Below are 23,613 nucleotides of genomic sequence, written 5' to 3'. Positions count from 1 at the left end.
TTGCTACAAGCCTTTCCTTGCTCACATATTCTATATTTATTTAACTGTTGATTGCAGTTTGTGCACTGCATTCTCAATAATTTTGTTTTTATTTGTAAGCTCCAAAGTGAATGTACAACTTTCCACATTTTCTTGCCTTTGCTCCAAACCATTCCTGAAATTGTGGAAGTAGCTCCCTACTGGCTCACTTGTAAGTACCCCAGTTATGTGCAGTCTCCAGAGAACTGATGAGCAAAAGTGAGGTTAAAGATTGTCTTCCTTCTAGGACAATAAGGGAATGAGATAAAAATTGCTAATTAGCTGGTCTTGTTTTTGCTTAAAGGACAGCCTTTTGTGTGCCTCATATCTCACCTAATTAGCCAGTCACTGCATCAAGTCTACAAAGGCAGTTTGTAACTAACTGCCTTAAGCAACCATAATGCATGATAAGGAGCTGGAGGCAGTTGTTTCCATTTTCTTATCTGAAGAAATCTGTTTGAGCACAAGTTCAAGCTGAGGGCATGAGGATTGTGTCTGAAAAGCATTAATTGGGCACTGCATTTAATTAGCAGATTTGGTGTAATTGTTATACACTGTCTTGTGAAAGTATAAATTTTAAACTTTTGTTCCTCATTGGTGACAGATGAAGGATGTAAAGTGTTTTGAAGTTCCAAATTGTGTATTCCTATTACATTGAAGTACTTGTATATTGCATTATAAAAACATAAGAAGTAGGACTAGCCCTCAAGTCTGTTTTGCCATTCAGTAAGAATATGGCTGTTCTTTGACCTCAACTCCACTTTACCTCCCTAATTCCAAATCCCTTGGTGTTCGAAAATCTTATTGATCTCCGTCGTGAATATACCCATCAACTTGAGCATGCGCAACCTACTAGGTGAATTCCTTCCCTGACAAAAATCTGTCAATGCATGTCTCCTTTCCTCCACAGTGCTCTGCCAGTACTCCCTTTAAAAGATTCTGTTGTCTCTGCTTCAGCTACTCTGGCAGATTTTCATGTTTTGACAATGCACTACGTGAATGTCTCCTCTTTCCTTATTCCCTTAGAAACAGTATTAAATTGACTGCCTGTCCAAGCCCCCACCAGAGAAAATAAGATTTTCCCTTTCATATTAACAATGGAGGTTGCAATTTCATGCTGAGCTTTCATCCTCAGCAACTTACGATAACATGCTAATGACCGGGTGTGTTAAATTTGCAGTTTTTTTGTGTTCCATGGTGTGCGACTCTGGGTTGGCTGCTCTGCCTGTGCGAATTTCACCCCCATTTGCTTTAGAACTACAGTAGATCGGAGAGTAGTAAATTAAAGCAGCTTAAAAACAGTTGAGCAGTGCAAAAGTAGGAAAGTTCAAATTTTATAAAATACGATTGTTACAGTTTGGATCCTGCACTTGACTCTTCTTTCTTAATAGGTGCAAAGCACTCTTAAAATATTATGTTTCTATCCTTGCTTTCCAAGAATTTTCACAATAACTAGATCTTGCTGTTTTATGGAGCAAGGAAGGAGAGTTTGAAAAATGGATAATTGAGTGCTACTTCCGTTGTTGCCACCTCTGGTTGGTAACGTGACGCAGCAAAAAGGTCTTTTTACTCATTACACATTTGCTTGGGTAAGCTTAAAATAGACGGCCAACATTTGTTTGTGCAAAAATAAAAACAAAAAACTGCGGATGCTGGAAATCCAAAACAAAAACAGAATTACCTGGAAAATCTCAGCAGGTCTGGCAGCATCGGCGGAGAAGAAAAGGGTTGATGTTCCGAGTCCTCGTGACCCTTCAACAGAGCTGTTGAAGGTTCTGTTGAAAGTTCAAGAGGACTCAAAACGTCAACTCTTTTCTTCTCCGCCGATGCTGCCAGACCTGCTGAGTTTTTCCAGGTAATTCTGTATTTGATTTGTTTGTGCAAAGCTGTCTCACAGTAATACCGGTGTATTTTTACTGAAGAATACTGTTCAGACTTGGCCGGCATGTCTAATAGTACCCTTTAGATCTATCATGATGATTTAGACTTCTGCCTTTCCCTTTACCTGCCCGCTCCTATACCAGACCTTCTTTTCTCCTAAACATAAGTGCAGTTGAGTTCACTTTGGCATTGGGGAACAGCATGGACTGATGTTTTTTGACGCTAGTGTGTACAAACATCACATGAGTCACTAAAGGTGTCACCACCTTGTGGATTCCTCAACACGTTGAATTCCATCTACCTCAATTCCAGTATGTAGGGAAGTTGTTAGGTGAATTTACATGGTTGAGCTAGATATAGAAGGTGGAATCATTGTTTTTTTGGCCATGGTTGGCTAGGATTTGAAGACTCGGCATATTCCCATTTATGGCCTGGAGTATTAGTCAGTTAGAATTCTTCATAATAATTTGCAGGGCCAAAGATCACCACCTGGTGTAGATTTCAAGCACCCCCCTGATATTGCACAGATTAAATTCAGTATCTCATTGCTTCATCAAGCATTAACTCATCAGCTTAGTTTTTGTTTGTTTTCACCATAGCCTTAGTGGGGCCATTGACATCACCTTGCATTTCCTCTGGCTTTCTTAAAGCCTCCCTCAGTCCACATCTTAATGTTATACACTCATCTGATTTTCTTCTTCCTCTTCCGTTTTTACCCTCAATTTCTCCTTCCGTTGTTGATGGGACAAGGTTGCTGGGTCTTCGTTTCCAACGCCTGTTCCTGGCTATCTTTCTCTGTCTAACTGTGCCTGATGACCCTTTTGATTCCTGAAGTTCCACTGCTGATCTAACCCACTAATATATTTTTCTGTCCATCCAGCTGATTCTGAGGATCCTCCACCTTACCCACATTTCAAAAGCTGTTATTCTGCTCTCACTCTCTTTCTTCAGAGTCCAACTCCATAGAGTGCAACACTCCACACTAGTGAAATACTAGATTTTTTTCCGGCTTCATGCTGAAGCTTTTGGGCTTCCAGATGCCACTTAAGTCACTGCCTGCTCACACCTCTTGCCATAGCTAATGTAACCTGGATTTCATCCTTGGACGTTTGTTCATCATCGAGCCAAGGTAGTTGGATCAACCTAGATGCTTGTCAAATAGGCTAGTGTAATCGAGTGTGGAAGCAGGGTAGTGGTCTGTTTGCTGCATCCATTGAAGAAAAAAAGAGAAATTATTTGTACAAGTTGGTCTCTCAAGCATGGTATTAAATGTTTTCCTGATCCCAGCTTATGTTGCTGAGCAGCTTGGAGATGCTACAATATTATGACAGTCACTGCTCTGTCCTTGCAGTTTCCTGTTTTCTTCTGCATCCTTATAGCAGTGAGTTGCATGGCTCTTAATGGTGTTAACTTCAACTTCAAACTTCTGTGGTGAAAAGAAAGACTTGCATTTATAAGTATAGTAGTATATTTTTTCATATCAACCATTTTTGATCTTTCCCAATGAGGTGATAATAAATTAACATTGCACTACAGACAGCATTGCTGTATACGTGTGCATTTTAATTTATTTCGCTTTCTTGTGTGTTTCAGTTCACTGTAGCAATGATTATTCTTCCATATTTCATAAATATGACATCCAGTTGCATCAAACTTTTGTCGTTTTAATTTTCATTTAAACAACATACATTATAAGATTTGTTTAAATTTGCTGTGGAAATGAACTGGCAGTTCTCAGAACATGTCACCTCACACTCCAGAAACCAAAGACTGAGCCACATGGTTGGCAGAGAGATTGAGCATGAAAGAAGTTGCCATGCAGCCAAAGTGTAAAATCAGGCTAAAAACCCTCGTAGAGAAGGTGCCGTTGGGATGAGACTATCAATGGGAGAAGTCGCACTGGGAGCAGATCGGTCCTAGTCAGATTGATCCGGTCGGCCTGCAGTCAACCTGGTCTGCCTAACTAGGTGGTAATTGTATGTTTTAAATCCTTCTGTCATGTTTTCAAGTTTAAGTTTTTGGTATTACAGCTGTTGGACATGTGGTGAAATCGTGTCAATTGTGATCCTCAATCTCTTGGATGTTGCATGGTTAAGAATATTTCCCTTATCATACTGGCCGTAACTCAAGCTCACTTGTGAACATTTAAATCTGCTGAGCTGTGGGGTAGAAATCGTATTCACTTTTCCTCCTCATGCGTGTCCTATAAAGCTGATTTCTTGAGCAGATAGACTAAATTTTAATTGTGATTTACTGTTTTATTTCACTACCTAGGTTATTAATTTCATATTTGTATTCTTGCCACAATGGTTCTGAAAATTAGCCTCCAGTTGGCTTTATTTTTCTGAATTAGTGTTGCACACTATAAACGACATGACTAAAGCAGGTAAGATGGCTGCAAGCCTATAAGAGAAAAGACTTCTTCTGTTATTATTTTTTCCTCTAAATAACCACATTCTTTATTTAGCAATTTGCACTAGCAGCATAATTTCCACTCCAGAGTGAATGTGAAACTACTGATTTGATGAAAACAAGTGCAGCCTTGTGTCAAAATGACGAACAAATGAGTTGCAGGTCCCAGTTCACATATAACTGGTGCCCGAAATAGGTACAAAAGATCATGCTCGCAGGCAGCTGAATGCTCATAGCCGGCTGAATGCTCATAGCCAGATCATTTGTAATTGACATGCAGATGGTTTAAATGCTGGACCTCAACTGTTCATCTCTAGTTCGCAGGTTCATCATTATCGCTATAAATAAGTCGCAGGAAAGGCAAAATATACCATTGTTAATGAGGTACTGTTGCAGTTGACGCTGTGGATTCAAAGCAGAATTTTCCATAACTTTTGGAGAACATTGAAAATAAGAACTTTTTTGTACTTTGCTGAGCAAGTGCAAATACACAGTGCAAGAGCTAACTCTCTCTCTCTTTGTAGTCAAGTAATATTTACATTCTAAGTAGTTTTTGAATGTTTTAAAGAATCAGTTTATTTAATCTTGATGAATATCTGATTCATTTATGCTTGAATAGTTCTGAGGGGAGATAGATGGACAATTATTGGCCTGCTAGTTTTAATTGTGCTTGCTTAAAAAAATGGTGCACTTTATCATCAAAAGTGACTGGGTAAACGCTTAGTTATCTAACCAGAGTATCTACATTGTTACACTAAAATGTTTAACAAACTCAAAAGCTTTATTTATTTCACTGGGATTCAGAATTGAAAATTCAAGTATGAATCCCCTGCCCCTAAGCTTGGAGCTGATTATCAAAATTGAGATTAATAGATTGTTGTTAGATAAGAGTACCAAGGATAATGGAACCAAGACAGGTAGATGAAATTGTCATGCAGATCAGCCATGTCTTGATTGGCTAAACAGGTTCAAGGAGTTGAATTAAAAGCAAAGAATTGTGGATGCTGGAAATCCAAAACAAAAACAGAAATACCTGGAAAAACTCAGCAGGTCTGGCAGCATCGGCGGAGAGCACAGTTGACGTTTCGAGTCCTCATGACCCTTCAACAGAACTAAGTAAAAATAGGAAAGGGGTGAAATATAAGCTGGTTTAAGGGGTAGGGTGGGGTGGTGTTGGGATAAGAAGAGCTAGGTAAAGGGCCAGTGATAGGTGGAGATAACCAAAAGATGTCACAGACAAAAGGACGAAGAGGTGTTGAAGGTGGTAATATTATCTATAGGAATGTGCTAATTAAGGGTAGACAGGACAAACAAGGTACAAATAGCTCTAGTGGGGGTGGGGTGGGACAATTCAAGGAGATGAATTGTCTATCCCTGTTCCTATGTTAGTACAGTAACCTTGTGTTCTATCCCTCTCGTGCATTCCTATCCCATAGCTCAGTTCATTATCCCCAATTGACAGTGTATTTCTCACATTCTGAAAGTGTCCTTTCCATTTTAATGGTCTTTTCAATAGATTAGGGTATCAGCTGACTTTGGACACTGTTCCAAATTTGGTTGTGCTTTCACATTGACAAATAAGGAGCAACTTGCATTTATATAGTGCCATTAATGTAGGAAAGTATCCCAAGGTGCTGCACAAAAAAGATACTGAGCGAGAGCTTGGAGTTTGACTTGCTTGGTTTTCTGTTCCTTAGCCAACTTTATCCACACTGTCTCTTTCACCCCATGTGCTTTAATTTTGCTAACAAGTTTATTAAGAACGTTATCAAATACTAACTGAAAGTGCACTGACCCCCTCATTTAACCCTCTTTGTTACTTCACCACCAATGTCAAGTTTATTCCCGTCTCCTTTCTTGAACAGGGGTGTAACATTTGCAATCCTCCAGTCATCTGTCACTGTCCCTACATCTTAGGAGAATTGGAGGATTGTGGCGAGAGTCGTCTTAATTTCCGCCCTTCTTCTTGAGATGCGTTGTATCTGGAATGGGTGACTTTTCTGCTTTGAGCATTGGCATCCTCTTCAAGTATCTCATCTTTACTTTTTATCTTACTGATATTGCTACTCCCTCCTCCTTTACTATCATATTGGCTGCATTGCCCTCTTTAGTGAAGAAAAATGCAAAGTTATAGGGGTTCCCCTTTTCCCTCAGAGACCCTCACCACTCACTCTTAAAGTTGTGACATCAGATTCACAAGTGAAGAATTTGAACAGAATGACCAGCGAGACAAGTTTCTTCTGATAATTCAAAATTGCTTTATTGAATCACCCTTAAACCCACAGTACAACATCCAAAATTTAAAACAGCCTATTCCCAGTACCTGACACAAAGTCACCGCAACTCAGTTAAACTTACAAAAACACAGGCAAAAAACCACGTCCTGTCCTGAAACCTTAAGAAAAAAACCCTCAGACCAATATGACCAAGATATTGCTGAAATGAGTTACAAGGTACCAGCAAAAAAAAACACAAGTTTTCACCCCAAACCTTCACAAAACTCTCAGACCAATATCACTACAATTTGGCTGAGACTTACAATCCTCCACACGGTTGGTCCTCCTGGTGAGAACTGTAGGTCTGTATGCCAGATTGACCCTTCCTGATCCTCCTCCTTGACTGCCCACAACCTTCAGGCCAGTATCGCCATGATATGGCTGAGAACACTTACAATCCCCAACAAGGCTGGTCTGTCTGGTGTTGACTGTAGGCCTGAGTCAAGCTGACCAGGCTCGATCTTTCTTCCAACGGCAGCCCAGATGTTCAGATCTGCTCTGCTTTTAAAATAATTTAACTCCGACATGTCAAAACACATTTCCTGTTGTTCCAATTTGCTCCTTTAGTTGATTCCACGCAAAGTCCAGACAAATGTCATCAGCTCCTGCTGGTTGAAACAATACAGGGTTTTCCATGGAAGATGTATCCAGACAAATGTTATTAGTTCTCATTGTATGAGCAATTTTCCTGCTGTTTGAGGTGGCACAGTAACAGCACCCGGCTCCAAAGTTGATCTTTATGTGAAAGGTTTCTCTCCTTCAGTGACAGGAGTGAATGGATGTTGTCTGGGGCCATTTGGTTGTGACAATGGCCTCCTTCATTTCTTAATTAGATTACATGATGGTGGTTATCCTGTGTTCACTGCTATGATGATGTCTTAAATTCCAGCTCTTTTAATAGTATCAGTTCTGTTGTGATGTTGGAATGTCTGAGATTAACCCCCACCCCACAGCCTGCCTCAGTGTGTTTTGTTTTGAGGCTGAGCTTTCATTCACAGTACTTCTGTCTGTAGGGGTTTTGGAGTTCTTCTATCACATTTTATACAGTCCAGTTTCAGGGGATTCCAATCTCACATCCTACACGTATAGTACCTCAATCATTCCCTGTGCCTCCACAAGGTGATCTTTTTGGTTCCTAATCAGCCTCAATTTTCTTTGGACTACCCTTTGCTACTTCTAAGTTTTTGAAAGACTTTTGGGTTCACTTTTATATTAGCTTATAATGCATTTCTCTTTTTAGTCCTCATTACCTTTTTAGATTTCTACATTCAGAAGGGGTAGAGAGTTCAAAAAGAGGATTGTAGAGCCACAGGAGGTTACATATGTTATCAGTGACAAAGCTGTGAAGGTAATTAAACACAAAATGAGAATTTAAAATTTGAGACATTGAGGGTAAATCAGTAAGGAGAAGGATGATGGGCTACATAGGACTTTGTTGGAAGCTAGAATATGAGCAGCACAATTTTGGATAAGCTTAAGGTTTCAGATGGTGAAAGCAGGCTTGACAAGAGCATGGATTAGGTGAGTTTGGAGGTGACAAAAGCATGGGCTTGGGTTTTAACTGCAGGTGGCCTCAAGTAGGGGGTGAAAAGGCAGGTGGGAAGTAGGTGGCCTTTGATATGGAGAAGATACGGGGTCAGAACTTGGCTTGGGGTTGAGTTGAATTCTGAAGTTGTGAAGAGTGTCCTGGCAAGGAAGAGAGTTGAATCATTGGCAAGGGTGCGAAGTTTGTGGCGGGAGCCAAAGATGATGGCTTTGGTCTTCCCAATATTTAGTTGGGGGAAATTTCAACCAATCCAAGACCAGATCTAAACAAGCAAAAACGAGTGAAGAGTCAGTGTGGAGGCCCAGGGACATGGTGCAGAGATAGAGCTTGGCTGTCACTAGCATATGTAGGACAGCTGATGGATAGCTATCATGCAGGAGCAGCACTTGGAGGGGTGGGGGGGGGGGCAAGAGAATTTCCAGAAGTAATGGTGGAGGCTGTTTCTGGCCAAGGTTAATATTACTGCATACAAAAGATAGATGGCCAGTATACTTCATGGTCACTCTAACCACCGAGCACTCATTTTGATCACTTAATTTCAGCATGACTGTGGGAGAGGCATGATGCACCAACTGGGCTTTTCCTGTCTTTCATTTTCATACCCTCACACTATTTTTAATTAATATTGATAAATACATGAGTGATTAGTGAGGTGTTATTCAGTAGCATTCAAAGTCAAGGAAGAATACACTAGGGCAGGTGATTGAAAATAAAGTAAGGGCTCTCAAATTCCTAGGCATCCTACAGATTTACAAGGAGGATACTTTGTCCTTTTAAGGCCGCAAAGTCTTAAGTGCAATTGAGTACACACTGGTTTAGATGAGAGGTTAATTGCTCTTGATGTTTCTGTTCACAACCCTGGTCACTTGTCTCCTCTAAATGTCGATTGGTACATTCTCTGTAAGTTTATGGAAATTCTGGATCCTGTGTCCAATGGGTGTTTTTGTTTCTTTTAAACATTTAGGAGAGGTGGGGAAGCTTTTTTTAAAAAATATTAGGCACTTGAAATGTGATAGAAACTGCAACGGATAGACATTAGGGACTAGATATAATGCTTGGCTTTGTTGCTATCCCCGTAGAAACTGATAGCTCTTAAATAAATTCGAACTTCCAGTTACTAGTTGAAAGAATGACATAACAATATCTCACATTTTAAATTTATTACTGTAACCTAAAAACACTATTGACCAAACACACTTTTCTCTTTTTGTAGACAACTTTAGACCACAGAAAAGTGACATTCTCCTTGTATACTTATCATCCATCACACTCTCCACAGAATTATTGTCTTTTTAGCAAACAGTCCACTGTTGCTTCCAGGTTCCAGTGGGTTCCTGTATCCTCGTTTCACTGAATAATTACTTTGAGCAACTGCCTCTAAATGGTTTCCTTATTGTTTTCGGAGAGTTTCTTAAATCCACCACCAGCAATAAAGCTTGTTCCAAAGATTGTTTCTCTGGCCATGCCAAGACAAATCTTCCGGAACCCTTAGATGGCCGCAGGATGCGTCTTTTCAACTGGAGACATCTCCTTCCCACACCTGGTTGTGATAGCTCACAAAGTGAAGCAGCCCCTTCTCTCTGCTGACCACACAACCTCTGCTGTCTGTCTGAGATGTTCATTGATTTGTAGGAAAGCCTGTAACCTGAGCTCAAAAGTGTCCTCTTTCCCATGGCAACGTGAAACATATTAACCATGCATCCAGGCAGAAATGCTAATATACTCACTGAGAGTTCAACTGCTTTTACCCTTGGAGTAAATGGACAGTTTACAGCACAACTGTTTATAACCAGGTACCTTGAGCACCTTGATAAAAAACAAAAAACTGCGGATGCTGGAAATCCATAACAAAAACAGAATTACCTGGAAAAACTCAGCAGGTCTGGCAGCATCGGCGGAGAAGAAAAGAGTTGACGTTTCGAGTCCTCATGACCCTTCAACAGAACATTCTGTTGAAGGGTCATGAGGACTCGAAACGTCAACTCTTCTCTTCTCCGCCGATGCTGCCAGACCTGCTGAGTTTTTCCAGATAATTCTGTTTTTACCTTGAGCACCTTTCTGGAACTTTGGGAGACTCAGAGTCTACTCATTGCAAACCCAGAGACTGCTGCCATTGTCTCCAAGTGCAAGTACCTTGCACCACCCTTCAATAAAACAATATAAGCTTTCCTTTGATCTCTAACAATCAAGCCATCAGGCTTACTGTCAGGAAGACTGCAGAACAGGTCACATGACCCCATCATCTACCCTAAATTTTAAGCTGCAGTCCCAAAATATAATCATCATATAAACCTTGTATTGTAACAGGTTTTAAATATTATTTATCTGATGAATAAAGTTATAACTGTCATGCAACAAATATTGGATTCCCTTTGGCTAGTGCCAGATATCCTGGCACATCCTTGTTCCAACAACAACTTGCAAAAGCAATACCGCTTACGAAGGTGAATGCCTCAGATCGCTTTACAAGACGGAGGGCGAGCAAGAGTTGGGAAAGTTTAAAGAAGGGATTACATTAAAGCATCACATTGATGGCGACGTGAATTTGAGTATAAAATAAAAATACCTAGAAAAACTCAGCAGGTCTGGCAGCATTTGCGGAGAGGAACACAGTTAACGTTTCCAGTCCATATGACTCTTCAACAGAACTAAGTAAAAATAGAAAAGAGGTGAAATAAGTTGGGGGGGGTGCGTGGGGGGTGTAGAGCTGGATATCGCACCAGTGATAGGTGGAGATAGCCAAAAGATGTCATAGACAAAAGGACAAAGGTGGTGATTTTATCTAAGGAATGTGCTAATTAAGGGTAGAAAGCAGGATGAGCAAGGTACAGATAGCCCTAGTGGGGGTGGGGTGAAGGGAAGGGATCGAAATAGGCTAAAAGGTAGAGATAAAACAATGGATGGAAATACATTTAAAAATAATGGAAATAGGTGGGAAAAGAAAAATCTATATAAATTATTGGAAAAAAGGGGGGGATTGAAAAGGGGTGGGGGTGGAGGAGAGAGTTCATGATCTAAAATTGTTGAACTCAATATTCAGTCCAGAAGGCTGTAAAGTGCCTAGTCGGAAGATGAGGTGCTGTTCCTCCAGTTTGCGTTAAGCTTCACTGGAACAATGCAACAGGCCAAGGACGGACATGTGGGCATGACAACAGGGTGGAGTGTTGAAATGGCAAGCGACAGGGAGGTCTGGGTTATGCTTGCGAACAGACCGAAGGTGTTCGCCAAAGCAGTCACCCAGTCTGCGTTTGGTCTCTCCAATGTAGCGGAAACGGCATTAGGAGCAACGAACGCAGTAGATTAAATTGAGGGAAGATAAAATCAAAAACCTGCGGATGCTGGAAATCCAAAACAAAAACAGAATTACCTGGAAAAACTCAGCAGGTCTGGCAGCATCGGCGGAGAAGAAAAGAGTTGACATTTCGAGTCCTCATGACCCTTCAACTGCCGGAGGGAATGATCCCTGCGGCATGCCGCCGGTTTGGGGTGGGGGGGGGGGGTGTGAAGGGAAGATGTGTTTGGTGGTGGCATCATGCTGGAGATGGCGGAGGATGATCCTTTGAATGCAGAGGATGGTGGGGTGATAAGTGAGGAGAAGGGGGACCCTATCATGGTTCTGGGAAGGAGAGGAAGGTGTGAGGGCGGATGCGTGGAGATGGACCGGACATGGTTGAGGGCCCTGTCAACCACAGTGGGTGGAAAACCTCAGTTAAGGAAGAAGGAAGACATGTCAGAGGAACTGTTTTCGAAAGTGGCATCATCAGAACAGATGCGACGGAGGCGAAGGAACTGAGAGAATAGGTTGGAGTCCTTACATGAAGTGGGGTGTGAGGAGCTGTAGTCGAGGTAGCTGTGGGAGTCGGTAGGCTTGTAATGAATATTGGTGGACAGTCTATCACCAGAAATTGAGACAGGGAGGTCAAGGAAGGGAAGGGAAGTGTCAGAGATGAGCCATGTGAAAATGATGGAGGGGTGGAAATTGGAAGCAAAATTAATAACTTTTTCCAAGTCCAGACGAGAGCATGAAGCAGCACTGAAACAATCATCGATGTACGGGAGAAAGAGTTGTGGGAGGGGGCCGGAGTAGGACTGGAGCAAGGAATGATCCACACACCTCATAAAGAGACATGCATAACTGGGGCCCTTGCGGGTACCCATAGCCACACCTTTTATTTGGAGGAAATGAGAGGAGGTTAAGGAGAAATTGTTCAGTGTGAGAACAAGTTCAGCCAGATGGAGGAGAGTAGTGGTGGATGGGGATTGTTCAGACCTCTGTTCGAGGAAGAAGCGGAGAGCCATCAGACCATCCTGGTGGGGGATGGAGGTGTAGAGGGATTGGACGTCCATGGTGAAGAGGAGGCAGTTGGGGCCAGGGAACTGGAAATTGTTGATATGATGTAGGTGTCAGAGGAATCACAGATGTAAGTGGGAAGGGACTCGACAAGGGGAGAGAGAATGGAGTCAAGGTAGCAAGAAATGAGTTCCGTGGGGCAGGAACAGGCTGACAAAATTGGTCTGCTGGGACAGTCCTATTTGTGGATTTTGGGTAGGAGGTAGAAGCGGGCTGTTCCGAGTTTGAGTGACTATCAGGTTGGAAGCTGTGGAAGGAAGATCTCCAGAGGAGATGAGGCCAGTAACAGTCCAAGGGCCCAAACACTCCTTTCAAGTGAAGCAGCATTTCAAGTGAAGCAGCATTTCACTTGCACTTCCCTCAATTTAGTCTACTGCATTCGTTGCTCCCAATGAGGTTTTCCCTACATTGGAGAGACCAAACACAGACTGGGTGACCGCTTTGCAGCACACCTTCAGTCTGTCCGCAAGCATGACCCAGACCTCCCTGTCGCTTGCTATTTCAACACTCCACCCTGCTCTCATGCCCACATGTCCGTCCTTGGCCTGCTGCATTATTCCAGTGAAGCTCAACGCAAACTGGAGGAGCAGCACCTCATCTTCCGACTAGGCACTTTACAGCCTTCTGGACTGAATATTGAGTTCAACAATTTTAGATCATGAAACTTCTCCTCCATCCCCACCCCCTTTCCGATCTCCCCCCTCCCCACCCCTTTCCAATAATTTATATAGATTTTTCTTTTCCCACCTATTTCCATTATTTTTAAATGTATTTCCATCCATTGTTTTATCTCTACCTTTTGGCCTATTTCGATCCCTTCCCTTTACCCCACCCCACCCCCACTAGGGCTATCTGTACCTTGTTTGTCCTGCTTTCTACCCTTAATTAGCACATTCCTTAGATAATATCACCACCTTCAACACCTCTTTGTCCTTTTGTCGATGACATTTTTCGGCTATCTCCATCTGTTGCTGGCCCTCTATCCAGCTCTACTTGTCTCTCCACCACCTCTTCCCTTAAACCAGTTTATATTTCACCTCTTTTCTATTTTACTTAGTTCTGTTGAAGAGTCATACGGACTCGAAACGTTAACTGTGTTCCCCATCTCAGATGCTGCCAGACCTGCTGAGTTTTTCCAGGTATTTTTATTTTTGTTTTGGATTTCCAGCATGTGCAGTTTTTTGCTTTTGACTTTGAGTATATTTGGAAACGGGAATTGAGGAACTTGAACAGAGTATGACATGATAGGCAAGTGTGGAGTTGGATGGTAACGTGGTATTCACGCTATATCGGAGTAAGTTATCGTGCTGTTCCAAATGCAGAAATTTGATTTAACTCCCTTCTCATTCTGAACAGTTATTATGCACTAGTCAAGGAAAGTAGCCAATTCCTCTGACATTATGTTAATCTCTACTAAATGTTTATCTTAACAATTTACTGGTACATCAAAGCTGTTCTGCTATCCTCCCAAATTATTTTTTTTCTCGTCTTCAAATTAGCCCTAGCTCAACATGTGCCAAGTGAAGATACCACAGTTACAGAGGGCTTTCTTGCACATCAAAATTCTCTATTTTTTTTCCAAGTGTGTCCTGTGCCAGCAAATCAACACATGCTATCTGCAGATAATACTTATCTTCAGTTCTATTTAAACACTTGTTTTGTGTGAAAAATTTGCTTAAAGAGTGATGGAAGCTCAGTATATTGGTTGCTTCATGTGGCTGGCTTTGAAGATTTTTGTTTTTATTTGACTGTCCTATGGCACACGTTTTCGGAAGGTGACCTTACTTACATTTGCATTTTTCTTTGGTGTGATCTTAAAACTTTCTTTTATCTAGGTGGAAGTTCTGTAAAAACTTCATATTGTTACCAGAGCCTCACTAATGGCACATTGAATCTCAATTCTGCTTTTCACACCTGATCTCTGCTTAATTCCAAATATTATGAGCTGTCGGGGGTTAAATAAGCTTAGCTTGTCCCTATTTCCATCACTATGTTGGAAATAGCAAACTTTGTCCCATCGACAGGATGTGGCAGACAGAACTCACCCAACTCTATGGCTGCAATGTGTAATTTGACCCAGGCATTTTCAGGCAGGTTACTGAGTTCATACGAGGCATGGTGTTAATATTACTGATTTCAGAGCGCGTATAGCACTAACATTCTAGTTCAGAAAGTGCATGGTGCGAAATCGGAGATCATTTGGTGCTAACCCCCTCGAATTCAGAGAATGCACACCGCTAACCATGGGGTTCAAGGAAAGTACAGTGCTAACATACTGATTTCAGAGAACAGACCGCAGGTCAAAATCCCAATAAGTTTTAATTCTGTTACATTGTTTACTAAAAGCAGCTGAATAGTGGTAAAATTCAAGTAAATTAACAGAGATTTAAATGTCCATTTACATGGATTTGACTACTGTTCATCACAATAAAGTATTTTCTTCTCTACCATTACCCTTGTGTGTTCATATATCCTGATCGCTAGTTTACTTTTCACTTTATACATTAATGATCTAGATGAAGGAACTGAGGGCATCCTGGCTAAGTTTGCAGATGATACAAAGATAGTGGAGGGACAGGTAGCATTGAGGAGGCGGGGAGGCTGCAGAAGGATTTGGACAGGTTAGGAGAATGGGCAAAGAAGTGGCAGATGGAATACAACGTTGGGAAGTGTGAGGTCATGCACTTTGGTAGGAAGAATAAAGGCATAGACTATTTTCTAAATGGGGAGAGAATTCAGAAATCTGGAGTGCAAAGGGACTTGGGAGTCCTAGTCCAGGATTCTCTTAAAGTTAACTTGCAGGTTGAGTCAGTAGTTAGGAAGGCAAATGCAATGTTGGCATTTATTTCGAGAGGACTAGAATATAAAAGCAGGGATGTGCTGCTGAGGCTTTATAAGGCTCTGGTCAGACCACATTTAGAATATTGTGAGCAATTTTGGGCCCTGTATCTGAGGAAGGATGTTCTGGCCCTGGAGAGGGTCCAGAGGAGATGCACGAGAACGATCCCAGGAATGAAAGGCTTAATATATGAGGAACGTCTGAGGACTCTGTGTCTTTACTCGATGGAGTTTAGGGGGGATTTGATTGAAACTTACAGAATACTGAAAGGCCTTGATAGATTGGACGTGGGGAAGATGTTTCCATTAGCAGGAGAGACTAGGACCTGAGGGCACAGTCTCAGAGTAAAGGGAAGACCTTTTAGAACAGAGATGAGGAGAAACTTCTTTAGGCAGAGAGTGGTGAATCTATGGAATTCATTGCCACAGAGGGCTGTGGAGACCAGGTCATTGAGTGTATTTAAGACCGAGATAGATAGGTTCTTGATTGGTAAGGAGATCAAAGGTTACGGGGAGAAGACGGGAGAATGGAGTTGAGAAACTTATCAGCCATGATTGAATGATGGAGCAGACTCAATGGGCCGAATGGCTAATTTCTGCTCCTATGTCTTAGGGGTCTTTCCCCAAGGCTCATGTGGATGATGAAAGGTGAGTTCTCAAAAACACTCAAATTTGACTTGACTGCATATACGTAAGGATTGAAACATCTGCATTAGCTTATTTTAAGCAATGTTTTTATTCCCCAACTCCAATTCTGCATGATGCCAACAAACAAAATCTAAGATTATTGAGGAAAAATGAGTTCAGTAGGAATAACTGTGAGGCAGTGGTGATAGTTGGGCAGGCACAGCCCATGCATGTCCTATTTGCCAGCAGCAAAATTGAGCGATGTGTTAATCTGGCTTTTTTGGGGTAATAAACAGGATCAACCTTATTCCAGATGAGAATGAGTTCACTTCCTTCCACATAGATGTGATGTGTTCTCTTTTCTTCAAAACTCAAGGTTCAGTCTTTTCATTGTATATGTTTGCCTAACAAAGAGAGATAAATTCTTCATGCTGATTTTTATTACCTTGCAGATAAATCACTTGGCTACCAGCAGTTGAGAAGCCAGCAGAAGTGTTTTGCCCTGGCTGTGGATGATGAGGATGGTGAAAATATGAGTAAGAGTGCTACCTATTTCAGGTTATGAGCATGGGACCCACTACTGACCATTGTTATGATATATCCAAACCTTGAACTTGCCTAAATTATAAATGCATTATGAGAGCATATTAGGCCAGTTCTGTGTGTTTTGATGGGCCAGTGTGGCATTGCCTTTTCAAGTTGTGCCTGTAGTAAATATATTTCTTAACAGTAAAGTGAGACATGTTTTAGATTTTACATGGCAAAAGCACAAAGTTGGTTGCGGGGGGAAGACTAGGAGCTAGACATTTTGATGAAGCCAGTTTGTTCTGGGACATTGTCCATCATAAAAGTCAGTTTGGACCAGACTTCTTTCTCCTCAGGGCCTATCCCGAGTGTTAGAATGAACAGAGCTGCAGACTGGGTCTGAAGTATCAAGTTCAGACGTTTGCACCCACAAAGTGCACTTAACATCATCAGTGTTGACAGGAGATGTGAACCAAGAGCAGTTTTGGTGAGCGGGTGCACCACAGAAGCCATGTTGGATCCGGTAGGAAAATTCCATCTTTAACTGGGATGGAAGAGCTGGTGGGTGATGCAGGGGAAGGATTCAGGGTTGAATTGAGAGAGGGAGAAATCCTAGTATTAACTGGGGGTGGTGAGGAGGGGTGGTGCTGCTGCAGAATGGCTTTCTTATCCGGGGGTACCTTTTACTTTGTTGATGGGCTAAGTGTGCATAATAAAACTTGGAGAGACAAGAATGTCAGCAAAACTGGTGATGAAGGGAAAGTGGGAGAATAGTTGAGTATAAGAGCCATAAGCCACAAGACCCATAAGACATTGGAGCAGAAATTAGGCCATTAAGCCCATCGAGTCTGCTCTGCCGTTCAAGCATGGCTGATAAGTTTCTCAACCTCATTGTCCCGCCTTCTCCCCGTAACCTTTGATCTCCTTACCAATCAAGAACCTATCTATCTCGGTCTTAAATACACTCAATGACTTGGACTCCACAGCCTTCTGTGGCAATGAATTCCATAGATTCACCACTCTCTGGCTAAAGAAGTTTCTCCTCATCTCTGTTCTAAAAGATCTTCCCTTTACTCTGAGGCTGTGCCCTTGGGTCCTTGTCTCTCCTACTAATGAAAACATCTTCCCCAAGTCCACTCTATCCAGGCCTTTCAGTATTCTGTAAGTTTCAATCAAATCCCCCCTCATCCTTCTAAACTCCATCGAGTATAGACACAGAGTCCTCAAACGTTCCTCATATATTAAGCCTTTCATTCCTGGGATCGTTCTCGTGAATCTCCTCTGGACCCTCTCCAGGGCCAGAACATCCTTCCTCAGATACAGGGCCCAAAATTGCTCACAATATTCTAAATGTGGTCTGACCAGAGCCTTATAAAGCCTCAGCAGCACATCCCTGCTTTTATATTCTAGTCCTCTCGAAATAAATGCCAACATTGCATTTGCCTTCCTAACTACCGACTCAACCTGCAAGTTAACCTTAAGAGAATCCTGGACTAGGACTCCCAAGTCCCTTTGCACTCCAGATTTCTGAATTCTCTCCCCATTTAGAAAATAGTCTATGCCTCTATTCTTCCTACCAAAGTGCATGACCTCACACTTCCCCACGTTGTATTCCATCTGCCACTTCTTTGCCCATTCTCCTAATCTGTCCAAATCCTTCTGCAGCCTCCCCGCCTCCTCAATGCTACCTGTCCCTCCACTATCTTTGTATCATCTGCAAACTTAGCCAGGATGCCCTCAGTTCCTTCATCTAGATCATTAATGTATAAAGTGAAAAGTTGTGGTCCCAACACTGACCCCTGTGGAACTCCACTAGTCACCGGTTGCCATCCTAAGAAGGACCCCCTTATCCCCACTCTCTGCCTCCTGCCAGACAGCCAATCTTCTATCCATGCTAGTACCTTGCCTCTAACACCATGGGCTCTTATCTTACTGAGCAGCCTCCTGTGCAGTACCTTGTCAAATGCCTTATGGAAGTCCAAGTAGATAACATCCATTGGGTCTCCTTTGTCTAACCTACTCGTTACCTCCTCAAAGAATTCTAACAGATTTGTCAGGCATGACCTCCCCTTGATGAAACCATGCTGACTTTGCCCTATTTTACCATGCACTTCCAAGTATTCTGAAATCTCATCCTTAATAATGGACTCTAAAATCTTACCAACGACTGAGGTCAGGCTAATCAGCCTGTAATTTCCCGTCTTTTGCCTCACTCCTTTCTTAAACAGGGAGGTTACATTAGCGATTTTCCAGTCCTCTGGGACCCTCCCTGACTCCAGTGATTCCTGAAAGATCACCACTAATGCCTCACTATCTCTTCAGCTATCTCCTTCAGAACTCTGGGGTGTAATCCATCTGGTGCAGGTGATTTATCCACCTTCAGACCTTTCAGTTTTCCTAGTACCTTCTCCTTGGTAATGGCCACCAAACTCACCTCTGCCCCCCGACTCTCTTGAATTTTGAGGATGTTACTCGTGTCTTCCACTGTGAAGACTGACGCAAAGTACCTATTCAGTTCCACCGCCATTTCTTTGCTCCCCACTACTATTTCTCCAGCGTCATTTTCCAGCGGCCCAGTGGTCACTTTTGCCTCTCTCTTACCCTTTATACATCTAAAAAAACTCTTGCAATCTTCTTTTATATTACTGGCTAGTTTACCCTCATATTTAATCTTCTCCCTCCTTATTTCTTTTTTAGTTGTCCTTTGTTGGTCTTTGTAGGCTTCCCAATCCCCTGCTTTATGCCGCTTAAGTAGGAAAAGAGGGAGAGGGGGGTCACTGAATTGTGAAGTGTGGAGTGGAGTTGGCAGTGGAAATTGTGTATTGGGCAGGGGCAGGGTGGGGATTTGAAAGGTAGTGTGCCATCATAAAGGGTGGGGTTGGGGGAGGTAGTTACTTTTACGTTAAGCATCAGCGCAAGATTAATTTGCTTGGTCTAACCAATCCAAATATCACTCTTCTCATTTTTTTAAGATTTAAAAAAAAAATCAATTAGATAAACTTAAGAAAATATCCTAATAACACCATTTCTCATGAAAAAATGCTAAACTTTCTGAGGGGCAGTCACCCAGATTGCTATAGAAATGAACCGTAAGATGTTACCAGACACAGGAAAGAGAAGGAAGTTCTGTCGAAGGGTCATGAGGACTCGAAACGTCAACTCTTTTCTTCTCCGCCGATGCTGCCAGACCTGCTGAGTTTTTCCAGGTAATTCTGTTTTTGTTTTGGATTTCCAGCATCCGCAGTTTTTTTGTTTTTATCACAGGAAAGAGATGTTATTTAGAATGCGTACAATTCTAAATTAGCCGATTGCCCTGGCTGGACTGAACCTGTTGTATAAATTCAGATTTTAATCCTATATTTGCATTTAGACATTATTTTTAAACAAGTAAATTAAAATTTGTTTCTACCAGTAATGAATTATCTGCTACTGGTTTTGAAACGTAACGGAAAATAATTAATTTCTAAATGACAGAGAATAGTTTTCAGTACAGTTGAGTCATTCCCACTCTTTACTTGGGGCCAAGGTGAATCCAGTGCATGTTCGTTGTCAATTACAAACTATTTGAAACTGCTTCAAATGAAATTTCAAAATTTCTGTGGAAGATGGTCCCCAGCCAAGGAAATAAATCAACACCTTAGATTTTGTACTAAAGGGTAGGTGTTAATTGTATTGATCACCTTGAGAGACTTTAGCTAAAGATATTTTCAGAAAAAGAATTATGAATAAGTAGTTGCCCCAACCTACTGTCCCTGCTATATTTCTGTCACTCAGCACTACCCAACAAGTTGATAATTAGGTGTGAAGTGATCGTTCATTCACATCTGGGTATCTCTGCTTTCTTTATCCTCAATTAGATGAGATAACATTTTTCTCTTAATTTCCCCTACAGATCTTGGTGTGTACTTCTTTTGTATTTCTGATCATGAATACTTCTTGCAAGCATTTGTGCGTTACATCTTCATGCTACACAAACCCTATTTGGATATGCGGACTAATGTTTTTTTTTTACCTTGTGCATTAGCCATCTTTAATATAAATGAGATAACAGCTAAACTAACTTGGATCCTGCCCTTCCATTGGGAATTAGAGGGCAAGTTGTTTTAGGATCTGAGGCATTATATTTGTATTGGAGAAAAATCTGCCACCAGGAACAACTGTTCATGTATTGGGTGGCAGCAAAAAGTGTTCACAATCCTATTTATTAGTTCATTTTCTATACTTTTAAACATGCAGCCTGCTTCTGCTGGTGCATATTATTTACAAATTATTTTACTGGACATGCCATTGTTGCCTGAACTTCCTGAGAATTTTATGAAGGAACTTAGATTAAATGTTTCCAGTCCAAGGTTTAGTAGAAGGCAGAAAATCACGGACAGCAAACAGCCAAATGCAGTACAGGTAACTCCGTGTGGTGACTTCAGATGCAGTTCCAGAAGGTATATAATTGGCAGTGTAGTGCAATACCTGCCTCGCCATCTATTGAACGTGAATCTGATTCTACTTAGTATGTCCTGACTCTGGGGCGGAGGCTTTTTTAATGTGAAATATTTCTGGTCAGAATTGAATAATATAAATTTTAATTTTATACTAGCTTACCTTTTAAGAATTTAGAAATTTTAGACCTTTATCCCTTCAAAGTTAAATCTATGGCCATTTGCTTTCCTCAGGAAATGTAGTTAATTTAAGAAGATTCCAAATGCTTGAATTTGTTTTGGAAGGAGCAGACCTCATGGACGAAATAGTTGCTTCTCAGTCGTATTATAAATTCTTTGTTCCACTGTATTCCATGCGTATGATTTGAGATGTTTCACGGTGCCAGGCACCACTTACTTAAGGGATGTTGGAACTGGTTTTTGCATGGCCCATAGATGAAGCTGAATTCCATCTGTTCCATGCACTAATGGAACCGCAAATGGTAGACCACTGGTAGCTAATTTATAATTGCAAATAGGAACCAGATTGTAGAGAAACATATACCATAGGTTATTTGGCTGATATTTAAAATTTGATTTGGCCTTTGTTTAAAAGTGACTTAACACAGCCAAAGTAAGTCTGCCTGGGTTGGAGGTGGTTATTAAAACTGAAATTTATATTGCGTCAACACTAGTTTTGTTTAAATCCTGCTCCCACTCTTCCTCTTCCTTGCTGAAGGTGGTGATTAATGTTGAGGTATGATTCCATGGGCACTTGTAGCCTCCGGATACTCCCAACCAGAAAATCATCATTCTGTGAGGCCCAATAATGAGAGCTAGTGATAAAGGCTACACAGCTATGAAGGGTCTTCTGGTCACCTGACATCTGAGTAAGCAAGCACAAGGTCATCAGCTGGCTACTGAGTGCAGCTAGTCACAGTGTGAGAGCTTGGGTATTTGGTGAATGAAAGAATTTAAAGGGTTAATCTCTTTCTAAAACCTATTTGCATTAGGAATTTAACTACAATTTATTGTTAGTCAGGAATGAACAAGCTCCTGCAATTAGTTAATTAGCCAGCTAGTTTGAACTAATTTCTCTAACCAGCAGTGCTGACTCATAACTATAGAATTTCAGCCAGTATAAATAGAGGTGGTTTTGCTGAGCGCACCAAGTTAGCAAGCCCGAGGACAGCAAAGAGTGATCTTGGGAATTTGGTGAGTGAGGGAATTCAGTGCAGTAAGGAAGGAGGTGCTGTTCACATAAGTAGCTACCTTCACTTTGAGTTCAAAAGAGTGTTGAGAGTGGTAGACCAGTTTAAAAGAGCTAGGGAGCTTTGTGGACTGGCCATGTACTGAGAAAAATTCAGTGTGACATTGCAGATACAGGAATGTAATTAGTTGGTGAGTATTTTGCTCATTTATCTTTCAAAACTCGGGTAGACTATTACTACTTGTAAGGTTTAATTAATAGTAGTAAAGTTTACTAGCAGTAGTAGATTTACTAGTAATAGTAAAACTGTTTATTCAGAGCAATAGAGTCTAAGCTTCTAGTTTCCAGTTTATATAACACAGTCTAAAGTTAAGGCAGGGCAGCTCAGCCACATGGAATGTCCATCCTCTAACGTGTGGACAGTTGCATTGCTTCTTGTGGCCTAGATGACCACATGTGCAGGAAGTGTCACTAGCTGCAGAAACTTGAGCTCTGGGTTTCGGAACTAGAGTCATTGTGGTGGATATGTGAGGTTGAACTATTTGGATAGCATGTTTAGGGAGGTGGTCACACCGCTGGCTAAGAGAGTTCGGGCAGAGAGGGAATGGCTGACCGCAAGACAATCTCGGAGGACCAGGCAGGTTGCACTGGAGTCCGTTTCTCTCACTAACCGGTTTTCCATTTTGGATACTGGTGGTTCCTCAGAGGAGTGTAGCTTGAGCCAAGTCTGTGGTATCACAGGTGGCTCAGCTGCTCAAGAGAGGAGGAAGGGCGGAAGAGCAATAGTGGCAGGTGATTCAATAGTTAGGAGAACAGATAGGTGTTTCTGTGGCCATAGATATCACTCCATGACAGTATGTTGCCTCCCTCATGCCAGGGTCAAGGATGTCACTGAGTGGCTACAGAACTTTCTTAGATGAAACGTGGTCTACATTGGTACTAATGACATGGGTGGAAAGAGGGATGAGGTCCTGAAAACAGATTTTAAAAACCTAGGAAAGTGATTAAAACAGTAGGATTTCAAAGGCAGTAATCTCGGGATTACTTGCAGTGCCATGTGCTAGTGAGTACAGAAATGGGAAGATAGAGCAAACAAATGTGTGGCTGGAGAGCTGGTGCAGGAGGGAGGGTTTTGGATTTCTCAGGCACTTGGACCGGTTCTGGGGAAGGTGGGACTTGTACAAGGTGGACAGATTACACCTTAGCAGGACTTGGACCAATATCCTTGCAAGGAGATTTGCTTAGTGCTGTTGGGGAAGGTTTAAACCAGCTTGACAGCAGGGTGGGAGCTGGCGAGGGAATTCAGATAGAAGAGAAACAAAGCTGATAATGGTAGGAAGAAAAGTGGTATGTGAAATTGGAAGGCCATGATAATGAAGGCTGGCATTAAATAGGGCCCAAATACAGAAAAATATTATAAGAGGCAAAATTAAAGGCAGCCTATCTGAATGCACACAGCATTCACAACAAGGTAGATGAATTGAAGGCACAAATAGAAGTAAATGGGTGTGACC

General features: G+C 41.7%; 1 protein-coding gene across 8 annotated transcripts in view; it reads left to right on the top strand.

Moving 5' to 3' along the window:
* Positions 1-23,613, top strand: part of LOC121284757 (double-stranded RNA-specific editase 1-like) — a 300,748-nt gene that overhangs the window by 195,032 nt on the left and 82,103 nt on the right. For all 8 annotated transcript variants that reach the window (XM_041200327.1, XM_041200321.1, XM_041200326.1 and 5 more), the window contains one exon: positions 16,402-16,485. In XM_041200327.1, the coding sequence (XP_041056261.1) occupies positions 16,402-16,485 (84 nt within the window). The remainder of the gene's footprint in view (positions 1-16,401; positions 16,486-23,613) is intronic.

The sequence above is a fragment of the Carcharodon carcharias genome, chromosome 12, assembly GCF_017639515.1.
Source record: "Carcharodon carcharias isolate sCarCar2 chromosome 12, sCarCar2.pri, whole genome shotgun sequence".
Taxonomy (NCBI): domain Eukaryota; kingdom Metazoa; phylum Chordata; class Chondrichthyes; order Lamniformes; family Lamnidae; genus Carcharodon; species Carcharodon carcharias.
The sequence above is the reverse complement of the archived record's forward strand: the minus strand, read 5'-3'. Positions and strand labels throughout refer to the sequence as shown.